General features: G+C 34.7%; 1 protein-coding gene across 1 annotated transcript; it reads left to right on the top strand.

Moving 5' to 3' along the window:
* The first annotated feature begins 11112 nt into the window (after window positions 1–11112).
* LOC149184282 (uncharacterized) lies at window positions 11113–11753 on the top strand. The gene is made up of 3 exons (XM_089418880.1): window positions 11113–11315; window positions 11407–11498; window positions 11651–11753. The coding sequence occupies exons 1-3, from the start codon at window positions 11123–11125 to the stop codon at window positions 11693–11695; spliced, it is 330 nt and encodes a 109-aa protein (XP_089275006.1). The 5' UTR covers window positions 11113–11122; the 3' UTR covers window positions 11696–11753.
* Window positions 11754–23976: the final 12223 nt, after the last annotated feature.

Raw genomic sequence — 23976 nt, 5'->3', positions numbered from 1 at the left:
TAGTATCTGTGATAAATATTTTTTAATTTGCACCCTGCGTTAACATGCGTGAGACCGTTCATGAACTGCCACCGTGCGTAGACGCTTCATGAACTAGTAGAGTGAATGAGGGCCCATATTGGTGTTTCCCTCTCCATTCCCCGTCCAAACATCGACCAATTCAAGCGTGAGAGTGGCATGGATGAAGTTCTCTTCTTCGGGACTACCATTTCTTGTCGGATCAGGGCACCAATTCCGTGACAAGAAGAATGAGGGTTCGAGATCGTCGAGTAAATCCAAAACACTCACTTCTTTATACTGGACTTTTGGAATTATACTGTTCAAAGCGATTAAAACGACGCTTCTCGTGGTGATATGCTACCTTCTCTGTGAAAGATTCAAGCTCCCCATAGTCTCATTTTTTTCAGTAAGTTCAAATCTAATTTATATGCAGTGCTCTGTGATGGATTGGAATGCAATCAGGATGATTTCTATTTATAGCTTTGACGTAATGCAATGTAGGTATGATGTAATTGTTGAGTTTCAGGGTTGTTTTTTTAACACCTTTTTTCATTTATTTTATTTTTTTGACCATCATAATTACTTAATGGGCATCAAATTACATGATTTATGGCATTGCAGGTATATAATTGTCTTGTATTTCATACGTTGATAATATTTCTTATTAGTTTAATATTTGTTTTAGCTACCTAATTGAGATGATTTTACAGCTAATATCTAATTCCGCAAAAGTCCATGGTTTGATAGGTTCTAAGGTACGAGTTCAAGAGAGAAATATATGGAAAAGTGACGATCATTGCACTCAATGATTCCCTCTACTTTCATGAACCAGATTGATAAAAGAATCTTCGAGTTAGTTAGTCAAGGATAAAGTCAACTCTGTCATTTATAACAGGTGAGCGAAGAAGCAGATATACACCTCAAGATTTTCTTTGTTAATAGCAAATCATGAGCCAATTTTGTTATGAAATTTTCTTTGTTAACAGCAAATCATGAGCGAATTTGGTTATGATATCTTTTCATAGATAAAAACACCTCGTTGCAACAGTGAAATTTCAAAACTCTGTTTTTAATCCAGTTATAAAGGAATCCCTTTCGTTTCAATGCGTGGTTGATTGTTTGATAGATAGCGTGATTACCTTTTCATAGTTAAAAACACCTCGTTGCAACAATGAAACTTCAGAACTCTGTTTTTAATCCAGTTATAAAGGTATCCTTTTCGTTTCAATGCAGGTTGATTGTTTGATAGATAGCGTGATTCCCTCTTCTCGTGGAAGAGGCCCCCTCCAACAGTAAGGATTCTTGTTCGTTTCAAATAGATAGAATTTCTATATAATTTTATAAGCTTTATGTTCTGTTCAATTGAGTAATATGTTTTTAATTTCTTTCATAGTCAAATTATGATTGTTTTGTTAATCATCTCTCTTGTTTTTAGATGCACATGGATTAAGCTTAACAATAGTAATATCATAGATAGAATTTTTCAAAGTAGATAGAATTTTTGTATAATTTTATAAGATTTATGTTCTGTTCAATTGAGTACATATGTTTTTAATTTCTTTAGTATTCAAATTATGATTGTTTTGCTAATCATCTCTTTTGTTTATACTTAGACAATACTTTATTTGCTTGATAGGAGAGAGGATTTATTTGCACAATTAGATGTTTTCAAACCTAAGTGATTTATAATTTAAGCCAATGTGGATATAATTAAGCATAAATTTATTTCATTTTGGTTTCAAACAATTATGAATGACATTCTTATTGTGTGATGAGATTAATAGTAGCATTTTCCTTTGAAATCGAGTGTGTATATAAATAGTGTGAAGAGTGCAATTAATTTTTATTTCCAATAAGTGTGGGATTGATTTACTTATATGGAGAGTTGTGAGATTTTCTTTTGAAGCAGAGTGTAAAATTTTTCATAAGTAGCTTTCTGTAATAGAGTGTGATCATTTTATTTTCTAGGAATAATTTCTTTGCTCATGTGCATTTCAATAACTTAATTTAGAACTTATATTTATATAATTTAGCTTAATTTAGAATTGGTGTGAATAACTAGAGACTTCTACTATATAAAGTAAACTTATACTTCATCAACTTACTAGCCCTCGACAATAATTTATGCAAATAATTTAAGCTTAATTAAATTACCAAACATTTAGGCGTGAAGTGTAAATAGGAGTCTTTTTTTATAAAAACAAAGAAAAACAAAAATGATATGCATAGGAAAAGAGATTCTAGAGGTGGGTTTGTAGGTAGAGGTAAAAGTTTAATTCCAACATCATCAATCACCCTACCACGACCTCATAGTACCACACCACCCACTCAAACTCATATTCCATCATTTGTAGGCAAACATAAACTTCATCAGGTACTTAGATCCAAAATCCAACCTAGAGATTCACCAACCTCATCAACCGAAGCAGTAATAGAAGAAACTGAAGGAGAAGTTTTCATATCTTCAACTGGAGAAGGCCTTCTAGGATAAGAGTTAGAGATCCCTAGTGAAGGAGGAAGAAACTTATTTTAACTTACCATTGATAGAACAACCAAAATTAGAAGAGCTAAAAGAATAATTAGAAAACCCAATTTTGAAACCGTATATTAGTTCTGAAGGATCTACAATGGTTGGAGAAGGGGAAGGAGAGGTACATAATGTTAATAGTGAACAACCTAGGATTGGAGGAGGAAGAGGAGGAAATAAAGGAGGAAGCAGTGGAATAGGTGGAGGAAGAGGGAGAGGAGGAGGTAGAGGAGACCAGAACCCTTTGGATTTCCTATCCTCGATGAAGATACAACACCTACAGTGAAAAATATCTCACCATCCATCCTTCCAATTTTTCATGGATTAAGAAGTGAGGATCCTGAAACATTTCTCTTTGAGTTTGAAGTTTTCTGTAGATATTATGATTACTTGTTTGACGCTCAAAAGTTGAAATTGTTTCCAGCAACTCTTAAGGATACAACATTAAAATGGTTCATGAGATTAGGATTACATTCTATAAGAACATGGGAAGAAATGAACACTACATTCTTAGAGAAATATAAGGATTATTGTATGCCCCATAATATTAAGGATGAAGTCTTTAAAATGATGCATGAAGAAGATGAAAATCTTGAATATTTATGTGAAATATTGGCTTATAATGTTAAAAGGGCTAAAAAGTATAAACTAAATGAAGAAAATTTGAAATATATCTTATAAAATCCATTAGAGATGAGTGGATTGATCTTCCCAATTTGATGGGTAAGGGAGATATTTCTCATATATCATTTGGAGAATTCTTTTAGTTATGCATACACATTTCAAGAGGTAAGGCAAGGGTTGAATTAGGCAATTTGCTTGACAATTTTAAAACAAACATTTTGGGAAGTCTTAGTGAACAAATAGATACCCTTAAACTGCAAAACAAACAAAATCCTGAAAATGTTTCATTCCCATTCTTTTGTCCCAAATGTAAAAAGAAACATGCTCCGAGAGAATGCCCTGTTGACTTAAAAGTGTAGAAATTTGTGTAAGATGTGTAGAAAATCATGATACAAAAGAATGTTCTTCAATATCAGGTCTTAAAGTTATTTATCAAGAGGAAATAATACCAAATCAAGTAGATCCCCTATGTTTTATTGCTAAGAGACCATGGAAAAATTTAGAACCAAATATGACTCAGGGATATAACACTCAAGCATTTGCACAAACATCACAAATCAATTGGACTACACCCATGCCTTGGCAATCTTGGCCTCAACCTTGGACACAAGGATGACAAAATCCTCATGGCAAATATCCTCAATATCCTCAATATCAACAACCTTACCCTATTTTTCCACCACAATATTTTCTTCAACATGTTCAACCAACTCAACCTTAGAATATTAATCCACAACTTCCATTACCATTCCCTCAAAGACCAAATCAATTGCATGTTCAACCACTTCCAAATCCAAATAATAATAAAAATTCAAAACTTGTTTACAATATGGAAGGACAAAATTTCCAAACCTACATGATAACTCCACTAGATCTAAACAATGTCCAACTTAGATCTGATAGAGTATTGGAGAAGAAGTCCCCATCAATTGTTATTCAGGAATCTGAAATGGAGAATATTTCTGAAAAAGAGAAGTCTGTTAGTCAAGAAGAAAAATCTCAAAAACAAACCACCCATGTACATTATTATGATATTCCAATAAACTCAACTCTTATCATAGAACAACCTTCAGTATTTGTTCAAACACCACATTTTCCTGAGAGATTAAAAATTGATAAAGGGGTAGAAAAACAATCATATGAACTGAAGAACATTTGTATAAAAATTCTTTTGTTACAAGCTATCAAAGAAATACCAATATTTGCAAATACAATCAGGGAATTGAGTATTAAAAGGCCTGGAATAAAGAGAAAAAAAATCAAAACAATTTACTTAGTTGGAAAAATTGTAGATATCATGATGGGAAAAACAACAATTTAGAAATATCTTGACCGACGAAGTCCCATTGTAAAAACACATATCAATGGTATTGAAATTCCAAATACATTGATTGATTTAGGAGCAACTATAAATATCACGAGTATACAAACTATGAATCAATTGAAACTTACTAATCTTCAATATACACCTACATTATTGCAATTAGCACATAGATCTGTTATCAAATTTGATGGTGTATTATAAGACATTTGTATCCTTAATTTTTTTGTAGTATCCTACTGATTTTATGATTCTAACACCCAAGAGTAATTTAAGAGGACACCCATTGATTCTAGGAAGACTGCGGTTAGCTACCGTTGATGCTTTTATAAGTTGTATATCTCGTGGCATTTATTTATTTATTTATTTTTCTTTGGAAATTCAACAAAGAAATTCACATTATATCCTCCTCCAAAAACAACAATATAAGTAGAAAGTGAAGAATGGATAAATGATGATATTGATATATGACCAATCTTTTTTACTTCACAAATAGATGAAGAAGTCAAGATTTTGAATTTAATGGAAAATAATGAGTCTTTCTCATATTGTGAATCTAATCAAGTTTTCAACAACAATGCAATATTGAATATTTATCATCTTGTCAGTTATCTTTACATTCTATGGAGCAATTTGGCAATTCTCCAATAGAAATCATCCCAGAAGAAACCTTGAATGTCAATAATAATCTAGAAGAATTTCAAAAGAAAGACTTTAAAAAGATGTTACAAAAACATTCCTCTTCTTATGCATGGGAATACACTTACATGAAATGAATTGATCCTAATACTTGTATACATTATATTTACATTGAAGAAAATGCTAAACCAATTCACAGCCTCAAAGAAGAATGAATCCTAATTTGAGAGAAACTGTTAAAGAGGAATTACAAAAATTGTAAATATGAATTTTATTTATCTAATATTAGAGACCCAATGAGTTTCACCACTGGTAATTGTTCCCAAAAAGAATGTAAAGTGGACATTATGCATTGACTATAGTGAATTGAATAAACCTACCTTAAAAGATATTTTTCCACCTCCTTTCATAGATCAAATTTTAGACACATCGACAAAAAATAAATATTTCTCATTTCTAGATGGTTTTAGAGGATATAACCAAATCCAGGTAGCTCTAGAAGATAAACATAAAACCACTTTCACCTGTCCATGGGGAACCTATGCCTACCAATTACTTCCTTTTGGGTTGTGAAATGCACCTGCAACATTTCAAAGGACGGTTTTAAGAATTTTTTCTGATCTAATTCATGATTGTGTGGAGGTTTACATGGATTATTTTATGGCTTATGTAAATTATTTTGAAGAATCTCTTAAAATTTTGGAAAAATTTCGCATTAGATGTAAGGAAGAAAATCTCTCATTAAGCCATGAAAAAAGTTTTATGATGCTTACTGAGGGAACTTTTTTAGGACACCATATTTCAGGAAATAGATTTAGAGTGGACACATCTAAAGTAGAAGTTATTTCTAAATTATCAATTCCAACTTGTTAACGAGATGTTAGAATTTTTCTTGGTTTTACTAGTTACTATAGAAGAATCGTAGAAAACTTTACAAAAAGTGCATATCCACTTTTCCAATTGTTCACAAAAGATTGTGAATTCAATTGGAATTATGGTTGCCAAAAAGATTTTCAAACATTGAAAGAAACTATTTCTGAAGCATCCATTCTAAGAGGATCAAATTGGAAATTACCTTTTCACATTTCAACCGATGCATTAGATGCAACATTAGGAACTATATTAGGACAAAAAGATTTAACGCCTTATGACATTTACTAGACCAGTAAAAATTTGACCCCTGCAGAGTTAAATTATATTATAACGGAAAATGATTTTTTAGTTGTTTTCCATGTCATCAATAAATTCAAACATTACATCACTAGCTATGAAACCTTTGTACATACAGATCACTCTACAATTAAATACTTAATGAATAAACCTATCACTAATGGAAGAATTACAAGATGGTTATTATTGTTACAAGAATTCAACATTACTATTTTGGATCGACCTGGAAAACAAAATAAAATTGTTTACTTTCTATCTAGGATTCAAAATGATAATAATGATGTACCTGTAGAAGACAATTTTCCTGATGAATATTTATTCACAGTATCCACTAAATCTCCTTGGTTTGCAAATATTGCTAACTATTTGGCTACAGAGAATTTACCATTATATTTGTCTCGTCGAGAGAAAAGAAAAGAAATTCAAATTAGTGCATCTTACTCATGGATAAAAGGAGAATTGTACAAAACATGACCAGATCTGATTATTCGAATATGTGTTATAGACAATGAAGTACCAGAGATGTTAAAGGATTTTCACAATGAACCATGTGGATGACACTCCGCCGATAAAAGAATTGCTTACAAAATACTTCTCTTAGTATATTATTGGCCTTCCCTTTTCAAGGATGTCAAAGAATATGTAAAGAGATGTGGTAGTTATCAAAGAATGGGGAAAAATGTTCCTTCAAATGAAATTCCTCTGCAACCTCAAATACTCATTTAACCTTTTGAGAAATGGGCTCTAGATTTTGAAGGTCCAATTAATCCACCATCCAGACAAAAAATGTACATTCTTATTTGCAGTGATTGTGTTACAAAATTGGTAGAAGCTAAATCACTTTATTTTGCTACTGAAAATGTTGTAGTTATGATTTCTTTTTGAGGAAATTTTTACTCGTTTTGGTGCCCCATGGGAAATTGTGACAGATCAAGGTACTCAATTTAAATCGAAGTTGGTAGAAAATATAATGGAAAAATATAAAATCTAACATCGGAATTCCACTCCATATCATCCACAGGAAAATGGATAGGTGAATCCACCAATAAAGTAATTGAAGTAATTCTTACCAAGACTATGCATCTGCATAGAAGAAATTGGGCAGAAAAGATTCCAGAAGTATTATGGGAATACCGTACCACATGGAGAAACATTGCATGGCATACTGCCTATGAACTTGTTTATGGGAAGCAAGTCTTATTTCCTATTGAGCTCGAGGTAAATACCTTCAAGACAACAATTAAATTAGGTCTTGATCTATCCGAAGCACATAAACAAAAAAATGGACCAGCTGAATGAACTAGATGAGATAAGACAAGGTGATATTCAAAGAAGCAACAGTTAAACAACAAAGATCTAGGTGGCATGAAAAGTACATAAAGGAAAGGAAATTTCAACCAGGAGATTGGACATTACTTTTTGACTCAAAGTTTAAATATTTTCAAGGAAAATTTTAACTCATTGGCTTGGGCCCTATGATATAGAAACTATCTTTGATGATGGTGGAGTCAAGATTACAACCATTAATGAAGAAAGTGTGACCTTCCTCCTAAATGGTCATTGGTTGAGAATTTATCACAGGCCATTGACAAAGGAAGAATTTGTTAAAAATTTGCAAGACAACGTTGATTTTAATATGATTAGGAAGGATTTTACTTCATCTCCAACATGATTTCTAAAGATTTTTGTTTTCTAAAAAAAGAAATAAAAAATAATAATAATAATAAAATTATATAAACATGAAAACCAACTTTGTTGGCATGTTTATACGAAAAAATTAGGATGAAAACCAGGAATTCTTGGCACCCTAGATTTTCTTTTTCAATCCTATTTTCATCTCCATTTTATTTATATCCCTCCTTTTCTTTTTAGAATAAGTAGCTACTGAATTGTTGAGAATCTGCAACTTTGACAAAATTTTGCAACTGATATTGACAGGAATTACTAACTAGGATAAATGAAGATTTTAGCAGAAGGGAATTTTCAAACATACAATTGAAAGAACGTGAGGACAATGAAAAAAGAACAATCAAGTATTAGAATAAAAAACTTGAAGGTATGGGACCTGGGTTGCTGCTTTGAGAGACAGCTTCAAATTACTTATAAGGCTAGTGCCTGGAACATCTATATTTTATGTGTTTCATACGATTCTTAGAAAATAGGAGACATCACATATATTTTTGTACTTGCATATATATATATATATATATATATATATATATATATATATATATATAAACAACATGGGTTGGTTCATTCATCCAAGGACATAAGCCATGTATTTCTGGTACTCTTTCACATATAAAATTCACATAAATATATGTATAAACTAGTGGAGTCTGAGTAGTCCGAGGACCTACAGTTTCATCAGCTTTAGCAGAGAAATGAAAGAAGAGAAGGAGATAGAATAACTCATCATATAGATCTTAAAACATCAAGAATTCTACACTTATCTGAGTTAAAGATAGACATAATGGATGAAAGTGGATTGGGTATAATGTTTCATGGAGCCCAATTTTAAAGAGATAATCTCAAAGATACATATATGAATGTGCATTAACGAATCAATACAAATGAATCTCTAAGAACATATGAAACATTTCTCGCAACTATAATTACATGAAACTAGAGAGGAAACTTGGAAATAATGGAATTTAAACAGAGAGGGAACATATTGTAGTACTCAAATGTAGGAATCACCACCATTTCATTAATATTCTAAAAGATGTAAATGTTGACGTCATACAGTCTCAGAAATAACATGTATTTAATCTTTAGGATTCACATATTTTTCTAAGTGTTTCTTCCTCCCTTTTATAAGGAGAGAGAGAACATGGAAATTAAAAAATATCTCAGGCTAGAAGTTCCAGCTTCCTGCATGACTAGTTGTCTCAGCGTGTAGATTTTGTCGCCTCCAATTATTACAACAAAAAGATCATTTTCCTGAAAATAAAACAGAATGACAATAGCAATCAAAAACAACAAAACATAATTAACAAGCGAAACTGAAATGATGGTCCTGTAAAAATATATCCACACCACTCTCTTTGCTGACCCCTGGCCCAACTGCATTTCTGCTACATTATGCCTCATGCTCTCTTGCCCAGTTCCTTGTCCCTTTTGGTCTTAAAAGTTTTGCTTCTTCTCTTACAGGAAGCGGGAGCAATCACCCATGATGGTCATAAAAGACTCTAAACACAACTTCCAACTCATCCGTCCCCTCTTACATTCTTTCTCAAGCCAATGGAACTCGGCATGCCAAGCAAAATGATCATACAAGTTTATCAAAGCTTAGAGATCGAGGGTTTTAAACTCAATAGACTCTGCAAAATTACGAACGTCTATCTCCTTTGGTCCCCTATGGTTTAGCCCCTTTTAGTATTTCTGCATCATAAGACCGAGGGTTGTGACCTAGGGATCAAAATTTATATCATAGGCTTCTTATCAACGGCTTGTAATCACGGACTTAACTTGGAGTGATGCGATATCAGGGTTCACCGATTGCCGATTGCCAACCACCCTCTACGCTTAGCCCTTGGTTTCTTTGATTCTTTATGTGATTGTGGACTAGCCCCTATATCAGAACCCCTTTATCAGTGGATCACAATCAGAGGTTTTACTTTGTGTAACTACATGCACCAACCTGTAAACGCCGATTTGCGATCTCCGCTATGACGTTAGCCACTATCACATGTCACCTGAGTGGTGACACGTGTCACCCTGTTTTGGCCCCTTGTGACCCCTCAAAACTTTGAATCAGCATGCCACGTGTCCATCGTACTACCACATCATGTTGATGTCAATGCCACAGTGTCTTTACTAGATCCAATAATACACTTCAAGGAGGCCCCTGGAGGAGAGAGAAAAGGCCCGCCAATGCGCTGTCACTAGAACCTCCAATTTGCGATGATCTGGGACCTCCGCTATGTTGGGACCTTACCCTTGTTCGTTTTCGCTTTGTTTTCTGGATTTCAAATGGAAGCTTCAATCTGCTCTAACTTCTAATCCATAAGTCTATTTTTGGACTTCCACATATTGTTGGAAATTTTATTTCAATCACTATCCAATAGAGAGGGATTGATTTAACTTTGAAAGCTTTTGTTGCTTAGGAGATGTCTTCGAACTTCACTACTCGTTTTCACTTTGGACAACTGAAAACACATTTGGTAGTGAGTGAAAACAGTATGTAAATATTGGATTTAATAATAAAGGTAAAAACATTAGATTATGAAATAATATAGATGTTGTACCTCCATTCAAAATAATGATTACTGTTCTAAGTTTGGACTAAGTTATAAATACCATGCCATATCAATGAAGTTAGCTAGAAAATCCCATTTTCCATTTATGATTACAAAAACACTTCATTTTTAAAACCCTATTCTATTGATAATTCTGCTCACTTATATCTATTCATACTCTATTTTCTCCAGAGCCATTTTACTCATTTCCATTTACCATTTCATTCTCATCCATACTCATATTTCCAAAAATGATATCATTCCAAAAACATGTCGAAGAAGCAATTGTGGAGTAAAACTTCACCAACATGGGATTTATTGTTAGAATAAAGTCGAATGGAAAATTTTTTATGGAAGGGTACCCCAGGTAAAATAAATGCTACAGCAAGCAACGTGTTTGGATTTTATAGAAAAAATTGATGTCTATGATAAAGAGGTAACGAAGCCTTTTGCCGAAGCCTTCGATGGAATTGAAGCAAAAATCGGGGACATCAAAATAGTGGTGACATAATCCTTCATGGCCAAGGTAACCAGACGGCAAGAGCTAACCAACCTGCCATAGGGCATTAAATGCCCGTATGGAGGCCCCACTTACCATGCATGCCCATGCCCTTCCATCCTGCATCATGCATTTCTCCAGGAGCCCCGACCCATCGCGTCAAACTTTCTCTGGTAGCGGGTGACCCACCCCCTCCGAGCTGGCACCCGCCATGCTGGCGCATTTTCAAACCAAGAGATCGCGCCAAAAACTCATTTTCGTTGCTCTATTGCTCCATTCGCGCTCCCGTCGCAGGTCCTCTGCAACCCTCTCGAGCATACACCGCTCCCGCTCAGGGTGCTCCCTCACCTTGCAGGTCCTCTCATGGTGTTGGCTCACCTCGCAGGTCCTCTGCAACCCTCGATTAGCTCTTGCCCTGAGGAACGCATCTGTTGGATTTCGCTCGGAGACTTTTCGGGAGGTTGCGGGATCGTAACGGTGAGAAGCCTTGCCATATAAGATTCCATTGTTGAACAGCATTTTGATAAATTTATCCTGCGCTTGCTCCATCGCTTGCCCTGTTTGTTCGTCTGAACCAAAAGAATCAGTTTTCTGACTGCAAAATAGTGATTTTACTAGCGATTGTGCAGCGGCAGATTCGAGTTCGAAACTCCGGAAGAGGTATCTGTCTGTAATTTTGGGGGAGGGGCGAGGGCTAGCTGAGAAAATTATGTGTGAATCGCAGCCTCGGGACGTCTGGAGATCGTCCTGGGATTTGAACTCCATACCTTCTGACAAGGAGGATTCGAGCTCTAGAGTATCAAAGATGTAGTATTTGCATTCCCAAGATGTAGGGGAAGACGGGAGGGAGTGCATGAGGTGTTCATCGGTGGTTGTCCAGTGAGTCGAGGCGCCGGTAAGCATTGTCTGGTTGCTGGTTCGACGCTTCGATGAACCCCAAATTTACAAGCACTTTGTCCACAAGTGCTCCATATGAGGTGAGGGGGATCTGAAGGTAAAGGTTGGCTGCCTCAGAGAGGTTCAAGTCGTCTCTGGTCTCCCTGCGGCCACCAACACTGAGAGGCTCGACATTCTGGATGAGGAGCAGCATATTCTGAGCTTCAGCATCATTGGGGGAGATCACAGGACTGAGCAATTATCGATCCATTACCAATCTGCAAGAAACGGTCATAAATGGAAAACATGGAACCAGTGCCGCATGGGAATACCAATGAGGGGACATGTTTATTCGTGGACACCATCGTTAAATCCAATCTGCAATCCCTGGCTCACGTCTCCAAGCACTGGAGCGCACAGCGTTGCTGAGCGCAGAATCGAATCTCATGCCGCAATGATCAAGCTTCGTTTTTTCCCTCTTTTTTGTGTTTCTGCTTTTGTTGGCTATACAGTTTGAGAATTTGTACAAAGGCAGTACCGATTGAAACTTGTAGAGGCATTCGTGATATTTATTAATATCTGATTCTTTTGACAGATTTTGGTGGGTTTTTCAAGCTTCGAGATTCAGTTTTTGTAAGGGTTTGGAAAAAAATAACTTCAATACTAACACTAGAAACTCTTATGAAATATATCAATAGCCTCATAAAAATGATGTGGAAATTTCAAATGGGGAGATTTTATGAAATTCTATATGGTATTGAAGCTTATTATGTTGAAATTCCCTTCTTACGAAAGAGGAAGTTCAATATTTCAATGACAAGGAGTTGTATTTGTTGCCTTATTTTCTCTAGAGATTGGAGTTGTATTTTTCATTGGGGATACGTTCTAATTTACTCTGCTTGTTCCTTGACATGTTGATTGAGGTGTTCTTCAAGATTTGCAAGGATGATGTCTCAATCTTGGAGAGTGTAATAGGTAGAATATGCTTCCAACTTTTCTCCTTAAAAATATACACCGCAAATGCTAATTAAGGAGGTCGAGCTTTGGTTGTTTGTTAAAAAAAAGTTTAATGTCTCTACTAATCTTATTCAAATTGGTTGATTACAAGAATGAGGTGGCCAAGGAAAAGTGAACCATTCTTGATTCAATGAAAAACTTTTTTGTCCCTCACATTAGAAAGAATATGATTAAAGAGATATATGATGTTTTGATAGCTTTGTACAATAGTGTGAACATTTCTTATTAAATATGTTAAGAAATAAGGTCTATGTGATTTGCATGACTAACACAAACATTGTGGCAAGTTCCATGATGAACATCACAAAGTTGGGAGCTCAATTTGTTGCCATAAGGGTGAATGAAGATGGAGAGTTGGTGTTTGTTACACCAAATGGTTTATAGCATCATGGGAACTCTTTCTCTAGGGTATCCATGCTGATGATAATTTTCCCACCTTTGTAAGGCTTTGAGATTATGTTGTGTAATAAGAAACAAAGCCAAAGACTATTTCAATGAAGTAGATCAAATTAAAATATCTTTCCTCGTTAGGAGGATGTGTAATGGAGGCAACAAAGGAATGCTCAAGAAAGGGAAACATGAATTAATTTATTTGAACTAAGATAAGAAGGATTTAACTCATGTGAAATATTTCAAGTTCCAACATAAAGGAAATCATGCCAACAAATGTATAGAAAGAAAGGGAGGCAAAGAACCAACATAAACTAATTACCACTGAGTGTAGATGTTATATATGGAAATTAGACAAGTTTGAAAAGAATCAATTATCTGTGTGTGAAATCAATTCAAATTCATATTTACAATGGATCATGGTCACAAGATTAATACATGTAGAATTAAGAGTCATGACTCTTCATGAGTGTTGCTCCTCATAAAGATCGACTTGTTACAAAAGGATATAACATCTAACTATCTTAAATTAAATGCCAACATTAGCATGTATCCTAATCTAAGTATGGTGCAAGGCATCGCTTCTTAAAATGATCCAACCTCAAAGCATTAGTAAGGATGAGTGTCGAGTCGATCCAAACTCCCAAATAGCTTCATCTTCCAATAGGTTCCTCCACTTAACTTACATTTTTATTTCTTTTTACTTTTGTAAGTAAGGTTTGACTATTATTTTTTCTAATGATTGATTTCATTTTCTTTATCTAATAATATATTCGCAAAATGTTTCACTGCGTATTTCTTTTCTTATGATTCTCTGCCACAATTTGTTACAGCATCTCATCAAGTCAGTTCCTAATCCCTCCCAAACTCATCAAGCAAGTTGCATTATTTATTGTCACTATTAGAATCACCTTCCTTGAATATGCTCTTTTTTTCTTCTTCTTTTTAGAGCTCTATTCTCTAGACATTTCTTTAAGTAATCCATGTGAACCACTCTCATAATTTCTAGTTATAAATCTTATTTGGACTTTCTTCTTTTTATGTTTGACCAATCCCATCTTCTTCTCAATCCTTCAATCCAAATATATTAATGATGTCATGCCCCAAAGTTTGACCATGAGTATCTATGACTTTAGAAAAATATTTGACAATGGTTGGAGACAACCCTATAGCAATTCAACGTCAAGCTTTCGTTTCTATTCATACTAACAAATACATTTTGTTCACTTCTTTCCTCCAACATAGTCAAACTATTATCTGCAACATATTGTCTTGAATTACCTAGTCCACTCCTTTTCTCTACATTTTGTAGTCTTCTGTCATTTTCCATCAACTCTAGTTGATTATTTGAGTTATCACATTCTCAAGGTTCTTTTATGATAGCATTAAACTTTGCTAAACCGGAATGCATTTCCCTACATACATCTAGTATCTTTGATGCAAATAAATAATTTTGATTGCCTTCCTCCATATAGTTTTTCATCTTAGAAATATGTCATTTTGTAACTTCCACTTCTCCATACTTGATTTCATTATTTATGACCAAACAACCTTCTAAATCATAATATATGAAGAAGACCTCACAACTATTAGAGAATTTTGAGATCTAACATGGGCCTCTTAAAAAAATTAATAAAAGAGTTGTAAATTTTCAAAAAGAAAGAAGTACTTATTATCATGCTTTCAACTTATGTCTGTGATATGTGAAAAAATCCCCCATGACCATCTAAAATAGATATATTAAAGAAAAATAATAAAATAGTAATAAATTTTTAGAAAGGAAAGAAACAAATCTACTTTTTATCACATTTTCAACCTATGTCCATCATAAGTGAAAAAAATCCTCACTATTATTGGAGAAATTTTGAGATCTAAAATAGCACTTTTAAAGAAAATAATAAAAAATATATAAATTTTAAAGAAAAAGAATAAAAACTACTTCTTATCATATTTTCAACTTATGTATAAAGTCTAAAATAATCCTCTTATGAAAATAATAAAAAAATTATAATATTAAAAAAAAATGCAAATTATTTCAAATGTAAACATTTATCAAACATGTGAAAATTAAATTTTGCATTCATTAACTATTCACTTTACATTATTTTAATAAACCAATCAAATAAATTAAAAAAAAAAAATTACCAACTCCCTACCACATACAACATTCATTTTCATAATGTCATGTTCATCAACCAAACATCGTCATTCAACAAACATCATCATTCTTCCCAACAATGTCACATTTGATGGTTAATCAAACAAAAATCACCCACATGAAATAATCATCACCATTCCACCCATTCATGTAATGTTAATCAAACAAGATCACCAACATTACTTGTGAATATGTTATATTCATTTTTCAGATCGCCAACATTACTTATGAATATGTTATGTTCTTTTTCCAGTGACTACTATCATAGACAACTCAAAATATCACATTAAAATAATCGTTGCAAAATGTTATTCCAATTTGTTCTTTTTAATTTTATATCTTGATATTTCTTACCCTTGTCCTCCAAAATACTTTGGAAGCACAACGACTGTGGATCCTGAATCTATTAAGTTTATTCATCCTATTTGGTGGTGAGATTGGGTATAATAGGTCCAATGTTTTGTTAGATCCAACTAACAATTGTTTCTGTTATTCTTTCACCAATAGCCTTCTTGTCTACTCCTCCGATGAAAAACAAGATGGTAGGAAACCCTTAAACTTTTTGTGTCATCTTCTTTATACTGATTGTCAATTTTGTCAGCTTGTTTTATTCAGTTATTTTTATTTTGATGGTTAATTTTAAAAATATTTTAACATTGAACTAATAAGAATGAGATGAATTTTAGAACTGTTAAATTGTAATTAATGAGATCTGATTTTAACGGGATTAAACGACTTCTTACTTCAACTTAATCACAAGACTGACATAGTGCAAAACTAAGCATTGACAATCCCTGTATCATTACCCATAAAACTTGATCAGCGGAGACTAACACACTGCAAAATTCATAATTAAACATTGACAATTACTACATCACTACCCATAAAACTTTACTGCAAAATTCATAATTAAACATTGACAATTCCTACATCACTACCCATAAAACTTAAACTTTACTGACCGATAACGATTAATCTAATCCAATTTTAAAATATTCTCAAAATCAACCATCCAATTTAATTCAATATCTACTACTATTAATTTCTAAACCACCATTTGAGGCTTTTTTATATATTTACATTCAACATTTTTCTTTTACACAATTCAATTCTAAAAAATTCTTCTCTCACAAAGTTCTTATTAAATTTAAAAAACAAAAACATATATTAAATTTATTCATTTATTAACATGCTTAATTTTTGTGAAAACAAACTTCCATAATCAAAATTCCATTCATACAATGTCCTTACATAAATTAAAATAAAATTAGATTTATCTATTTACTAGGTCTTTCTAAATTTTAAAATTTAAGTTTATTTATTTACTAGTTTTTTCTATATTTTAAAATTTAAATAATCATTTAAAGACAAAATTTATTTCTCAACATCTAACCATATTCATACTTTGAATTTGAAAAAATTAACCAAAGAGATCAGTCTCAATGAAATCAGATCCATCTGAATTCCCTTCACGCTGTTAAAAATTCAGATCCAACCTCAAACCCTTTTAACACTGAAATTCTTTAGCACAAGCCTACGCATCTTGAGCAAACACAATGACCCATTTGACCGCTGTAAATTTTGTAGCACAAAACTCAGATACCTGATTAAACACAATGAACCATTTGAAATGGAAAACCAAAATAAAATTGGAGGAATTGTATAAGAGTTGATAAAGTGTGCAACCACAACAGAGCAGCCATGAGATCGATTTCCATACAATAAAATTCCAAGAAGTGTCTGTTTGGGAAAATCACACTCAAAAAAGTTTCCATCCTGCAATATTGTCTAGAAAGAAAAGATTGCAAGCCCAATCCTACATATGACATATGGACATTGTGATGATGAAACTATGGTGTTTGCCGGCGAGCGGAGATAGTTGCATCCCTCTTTTGTCTTTCACAGCCTCAAAGCCTCGGGCACAGAAAAACCTGGTACTGCATCAATTCCTGAAGAAATTTAATCTCGAAGCTTGAAAAACCCACCGAAATCCGTCAAAAGAATCAGATATTAATAAACATCACGAATGCCTCTACAAGTTTCAATCGGTACTGCCTTTGTACAAATTCTCAAATTGTATAGCCAACAAAAGCAGAAACACAAACAAGAGGGAAAAAACGAAGCTTGATCATTGCGGCATGAGATTCGATCCCGCGCTCAGCAACGCTGTGCGCTCAAGTGCTTGAATACGTGAGCCAGGGACTGCAGATTGGATTTAACGATGGTGTCCACGAATAAACATGTCTCCTCATTGGTATTCCCATGCGGCACTGGTTCAAGGTTTTCCATTTATGACCGTTTCTTGCAGATTGGTAATGGATCGATAATTGCTCAGCCCTGTGATCTCCCCCAATGATGCTGAAGCTCAGAATATGCTGCTCCTGATCCAGAATGTCGAGCCTCTCAGTGCTCCCGGGACGATCTCCAGACTTCCCGAGGCTGTGATTCACACATAATTTTCTCAGCTAGCCCTCGCCCCTCCCCCAAAATTACAGACAGATACCTCTTCCGGAGTTTCGAACTTGAATCTGCCGCTACACAATCGCTAGTAAAATCACTATTTTGAAGTCAGAAAACTGATTCTTTTGGTTCAGACGAAAAAATAGGGCAAGCAATGGAGCAAGCGCAGGATAAATTTATCAAAATGTTGTTCAACAATGGAATCTTATATGGCAAGGCTTCTCACCATTACGATCCCGCAACCTCCCGAAAAGTCTCCGAGTGAAATCCAACAGATGCGTTCCTCAAGGCAAGAGCTAATTGAGGGTTGCAGAGGACCTGCGAGGTGAGCCAGCACCGTGAGAGGACCTGCAAGGTGAGGGAGCACCCTGAGCGGGAGTGGTGTATGCTCGAGAGGGTTGCAGAGGACCTGCGACGGGAGCGCGAATGGAGAAATAGAGAAACGAAAATGAGTTTTTGGCACGATCTCTTGGTTTGAAAATGCGCCGGCATGGCGGGTGCCAGCTCAGAGGGGGTGGGTCACCCACTATCGGAGAAAGTTTGACGCAATGGGTCGGGGCTCCCGGAGAAATGCATGATGCGGGATGGAAGGGCATGGCCATGCATGGTAAGTGGGCCCTCCATACGGGCATTTAATGCCCTATGGTAGGTTGGTTAGCTCTTGCCGTAACCAGACTACCCAGGGTTAGCGAAAGGTGGTTCAAAAACAAGGGAATTGAAGGGAATGAATGGAAGACATGTCTAAAGAACCCAGGTATGGATACTACTATCTTTAAAAAGGGTATTCCAAGCACAACTCTCAAAAGTAACTGGAGGAATTTACTGTTAATTATTCAGAAGTTCATTACTTGTGAAGGTAGATTCAGTAGCATGTTTTTCTATGATGTTCATTTAATGATGAATTTTCTCGAAGGAAATAAAATCAATTTACCCTACTTTCTACTTAATAGCTTGAAGAAGATGTCTGGTAATACTCAAAGAAAAATACAATCTGTTGAAAATACTCTGTATCATCTTGGTCTTGTAAAAATGCTTATTGAAGCCTATCTCGAGAGTTTAGGAGATAACTGGGAGAGTTTTCTAATTAGAAATAATTTTAAGGAAATAGAGCAAGAAGAACCTAGTAGTGGTAAGGTAAAGAGAAGCAGAAGAAAATTGTCTAAAAACCCTACTGATAACCCACTTTGTTAGGTCCCTATAATATTAGTGATTCCCCCCTTACTATTTTCATTGTATCCCTTATTGTTATTACTGCACCCCTATTGTCCCCATATTGTTATTAGTGTGCCCCATAAAAGCCCACTATTGTTATTGTTGTTCCCTTATGTTATTACTGTTATGTCGGCTTGATTATATTGTGACCCCTTAGACTCCTATATATAGAAGGGAGGTTTATTCATTGGTATCATCCAAGAATTGTTCATCTGTGTAATGTAAAGGAGGTTTCCCCCTCGAAGAGGATGAATTCTAAGGCGTTGATCTATCGGTTCTATCTTTTTGTGAGTTGGTTTCAAAACATTTGGTATCAGAGCTTTCGATTCTAGGGTTTCGCTGCTCCAAACAGGTCATCATGGAATTTTTGTTGTAAATTTTTTTCTGTGACGTCTCAAAAGCTAAGAGAAAAACCCATTTGAGCCACAATCATTCTAAAATTCTGGTCCTAATTTCAGAGCTTGTCTCTATATATTTTCGGAGATATAATCTTAGGAAGTTAGGGCTTTTGCAGACTCCGGAATTACATTCGAAACAGGTGACCTGGGGAAAATCGTCATAACTTTTGTTCTCAGCTTCAGATTGAAATTTCGTAAGAAGTTTTAAAAATAGGACAGCCTGTAGTTCTCTGTATATCAATTTTAGGTACTAAGGTTGAAACAATGAGACATGGCACTTCGTACAAGTTCGCTCTACTAGACTAGTCTATAATTAGGTTACCGTGGGATATTTGGCATAACTCTTCCATGGAGAATCCAATCTTGATCAGACTTGCGGGGTTAGAAAGAGGACTTAAAGGCATACAACAAGACATGATTTTAGATATTCGAGGTCTGCAATTATAGAGATACAACAGATTCAAAATCGAGCTCTTACAAAGTGAAAAAAAAAGGTGTGTAGTTTTTTTTAAAGTTTGCATAAGATTGGTTTGAAAAATTAGTTTGAAGGTATTCAAAGGGGAATAGGAAGAAGTATTAGCATTAATTGATGCCCCGAAGAAAGAAAATGGAAACACCTAGTAAGTGACCTAAAAGCTCTAGCATGACTCATGAAGAAGAGGAAGAAATGCAACATGATATATCAAAATGAAAAGACCAAGTACAACAAATTTTACTCTCACAATAGGTAATTGAAATTAAGATGGATGGCATGGAAGCTAAGATGAATGGCATGGACGCTAAGATGGGAGAATTGAAGATAAATTTGAATAAGTTGCTACAAGAAATGGTTACTAATGGTGAAAGGGTAGTAAAGGAAACTCATGATGAGAACAAAATAAATGTTAATCATGATTTCATAGACTCTAATGTTGGATTTAAGACCCACCATGTTCCAAAAATTGATATGAGGAAGTTTGATGGCAAGGATCCTGGAACATGGATACTACAGATGGAGCAATTTTTCAATCTCCATAACGTGAAAAACACACAAAAGGTACGTCTTGCAACTTTATATTTGGAACCAAATTAGTTTGTATGGTATCGATGGCTTTGCTATCATAAACAAATTTTCACTTGGGAAATTTTTACGGAAGAAATGATAGCACATTATGAGGATATAAAAGGCAATACCTTTTTTAGCCAATTGATAAATCTCAAACAAAAGGGTTTAATGATGGAGCATATTGAGGACTTCCAAAAATTTAACATAAGGGTATAAGATACTACAGAGGAGCATAGGATTGATGTGTTCATAGGGACTTTAAAGGATAATATCCAACATGAGGTTTGCCTTTGGGAACCTGATTCATTGGAGAAGGCATTCAGGGTAGCAAGAAAAATGGAAAGTAAAATTATGGAAACCAGGAAGCCTACCACTCACAGCTATAAAGATGGAAGTGTTGTTTTCCCTACCTTTCCACAACCTACAAGGTTGACACCACAACAATTGGAAGAAAAAAGAGAAAAATGGTTTTGTTACATTTGTAATATAAAATACACTAAAGGTCATATGTGTGCTAAGAAGAAATTATTCTACATAGATTGTGAAGAGGAGGAAGAAAAGGAACAAGAAATGTCAAAAGAAGAGGATATACTCGAGGAACAAACCTTAGATAAAGAAGAAATGAATCCGACCATGTCTTGTAATGCATTGGCTAGAATTACCACTCCTCAAACTATCAAGATAGAAGGACATATCAAGAAGAAAAGGATAATGGTGTTGATTGATTCAGGAAGTACCCATAAGTTTATTCATTGTAAGATAGCCAAAGAATTGAATTGCTTCCTATATCCAACACCAGAGTGTCAAGTGATGGTTGCAAGTGGAGGAACCATAAATTGCTATGGAAAGTGCCATAATATCAAGCTATTCATGGGAGAATATGTATTGAATAGCCCAATGATTTCCATTCCAATGGGTGGTACTGATGTTGTACTAGGAGTCCAATGGATACAATCTTTGGGTACAAAAGCTTTTAATTTTCAAGAATTTTTCATCAAATTTTGTGCGGAAGGAAAGGAAGTTGAATTAAGGGGTATTGCAGGGAAACTGAGAAAGATAATCATCTCTAATGGTATGAAAAAGATTCTAAATAAGGAACAACGAGGTGTAATTGCATAATTATATTCGCTAGAGGTTCCCACATCGAATCATCTATTTCTCCATATCTCCAAAAATACTTGGACAATCATTCCAAGGTATTTGAGACTCCCAAAGGCCTTCCACCTATTTGTGACCATGATCATGCTATTCATTTGATTCCAGTAAGTGTTCCTCCAAACATCAAGCCATACAGATATCTCTATGCCCAAAAGAGTGAAATTGAATGTATGGTGGCAAAAATGCTAGAGGCTAGTATAATTCAACCTAGTCAAAGTTCTTTCTCTACTCCAATAGTGTTGGTGCACAAGAAGGATGGATCATGGCGCATGTGTTTGGATTATAGGGAGCTCAACAAGATCACTATTAAAGGTAAATTTTCCATTCTTGTCATTGATGAATTATTGCATGAATTGCATGGATCAATTTACTTCACCAAGTTGGATCTTCATTTAGGATATCATAAAATTAGAATGAAGATTGAAGACATTTAGGAAACAACATTTAGAACTCATGAGGGTCATTATGAATTTTTGGTCATGCCTTTGGCCTTAGCAATGCACCTTTTACATTTCAAGGTTTGATGAATTCCATTTTCAAACCCTTCCTTAGAAAATATGTGTTAGTATTTTTTGATGATATACTAATCTACAACAAGTCTTGGAAGGATCATGTTCAACGTTTTGACAGGGTGCTCAAACTATTGGAGGAGAAACAATTATATGCAAAAAGCTCCAAATTCTTCTTTGGAGTACAAAGGTGGAATATCTAGGTCATATTGTATCTCATGAAGGTGTTAAGGTAGACACTAGCAAAATTAAATCCCTTAAGGAATGGAAAATCCTCACATCCATAAAGCATCTGCGAGGATTTCTTGGGTTGATAGGGTATTATCACAAGTTTTTTAAGAACTATGGGAGAATAGCAACACCTCTAACAACATTATTGAAGAAAGATGCATTTTCATGGACTCCAGAAGCAACACAGGCCTTTGAACATCTTAAAGAAGCAATGTGCCAAACACCGGTCTTAGCTACGTCGGACTTCACAAAAACCTTTATTGTGGAATGTGATGCTTCAGGAAATGGAATTGGTGTTGTTTTAATGCAAGATGAAAAACCCATTGCTTTCGAAAGTAGTCCAATCAAAGGAAAGTATTTACACAAAGCTATTTCTGAGAAGGAAATGTTGGCAATACTACATGCACTTAAGAAATGGCGACCCTACCTAATGGGAAGACACTTCAAGGTAAAAACGGATCATGATAGTCTTAAATACTTTTTAGAACAAAGGTTATCCTCTTAAGAGCAACAAATAGGGTCAAAACGATGTTCGGTTATGACTTTGAAATAATCTACAAAAAAAGGGAAGCAAAATGTTGTGGCAGATGCACTCTCAAGAAAGAATGAGGATGTGGAAGCATTGTTGTGTGCCATTTCTATTATCCAACCAAATTGGATAAACGAAGCAAGGGATGAATGGAAGAATGACAAAGAGGTGTGGGCACTCATTCAAAAGATACAACAAGATCCCAGTACATCTGATACATTTAGCTAGAAAAATGATTCGTTATGGTACAAAGATTGGTTATACCTATGTAAAAATTCCCAACTCAAACAAAAGATTCTTATGGAATTGCAGTCTTCTCCCTTAGGAGGGCACTCAGGATTTTTAAAAACTTACCACAGGATTAAGAAGGAATTTTTTTGGGATGGCCTTAAAGTGGATATTCAAAAGTTTGTGGTGGAATGTTTTGTTTGCCAACAAAATAAAGTTGAAACAATTAAGACCCCAAGCCTATTACAACCTTTATCCATTCCAAACCAATGTTGGGAGGAGGCTTCAATGAATTTTATCACAGGTTTACCCAAGTCCGAAGGAAAGAGTGTCATCATGGTGGTAGTTCACAGACTTACCAAGTATGCACACTTTTGTGCTTTATCGTATCCATTTAAAGCCATTACAGTTTCTACTGCATTTATGGAAACAATTCAAAGGCTACATGGAAACCCAAAGATTATTTTAAGCGATAGAGATCCCATTTTAACTGGAAATTTTTGGACATAATTATTTTCTTGTCTCGGTACTCAATTAGCTCATAGCTCATCTTATCATCCTCAATCTGATGGGAAAACTGAGATAGTAAACAAATGTTTGGAAGGATATCTCCGTTGCTTTGTATCTGATAAAGAAACACAATGGGTCAAATGGTTGCCTTTGGCTAAATGGTGGTATAACACTTCCTTCCATACTGCAACAAAAATGACCCCATTTATGGCACTTTATGGATATCATCCACCA

The sequence above is a fragment of the Pinus tabuliformis genome, chromosome 3_2 (genome assembly GCF_031772625.1).
Source record: "Pinus tabuliformis cultivar Carrire ecotype Pingquan chromosome 3_2, CPIR1, whole genome shotgun sequence".
NCBI lineage: Eukaryota > Viridiplantae > Streptophyta > Pinopsida > Pinales > Pinaceae > Pinus > Pinus tabuliformis.
Note: the sequence above shows the minus strand (reverse complement) of the source record. Positions and strands in the feature narration are given on the sequence as shown.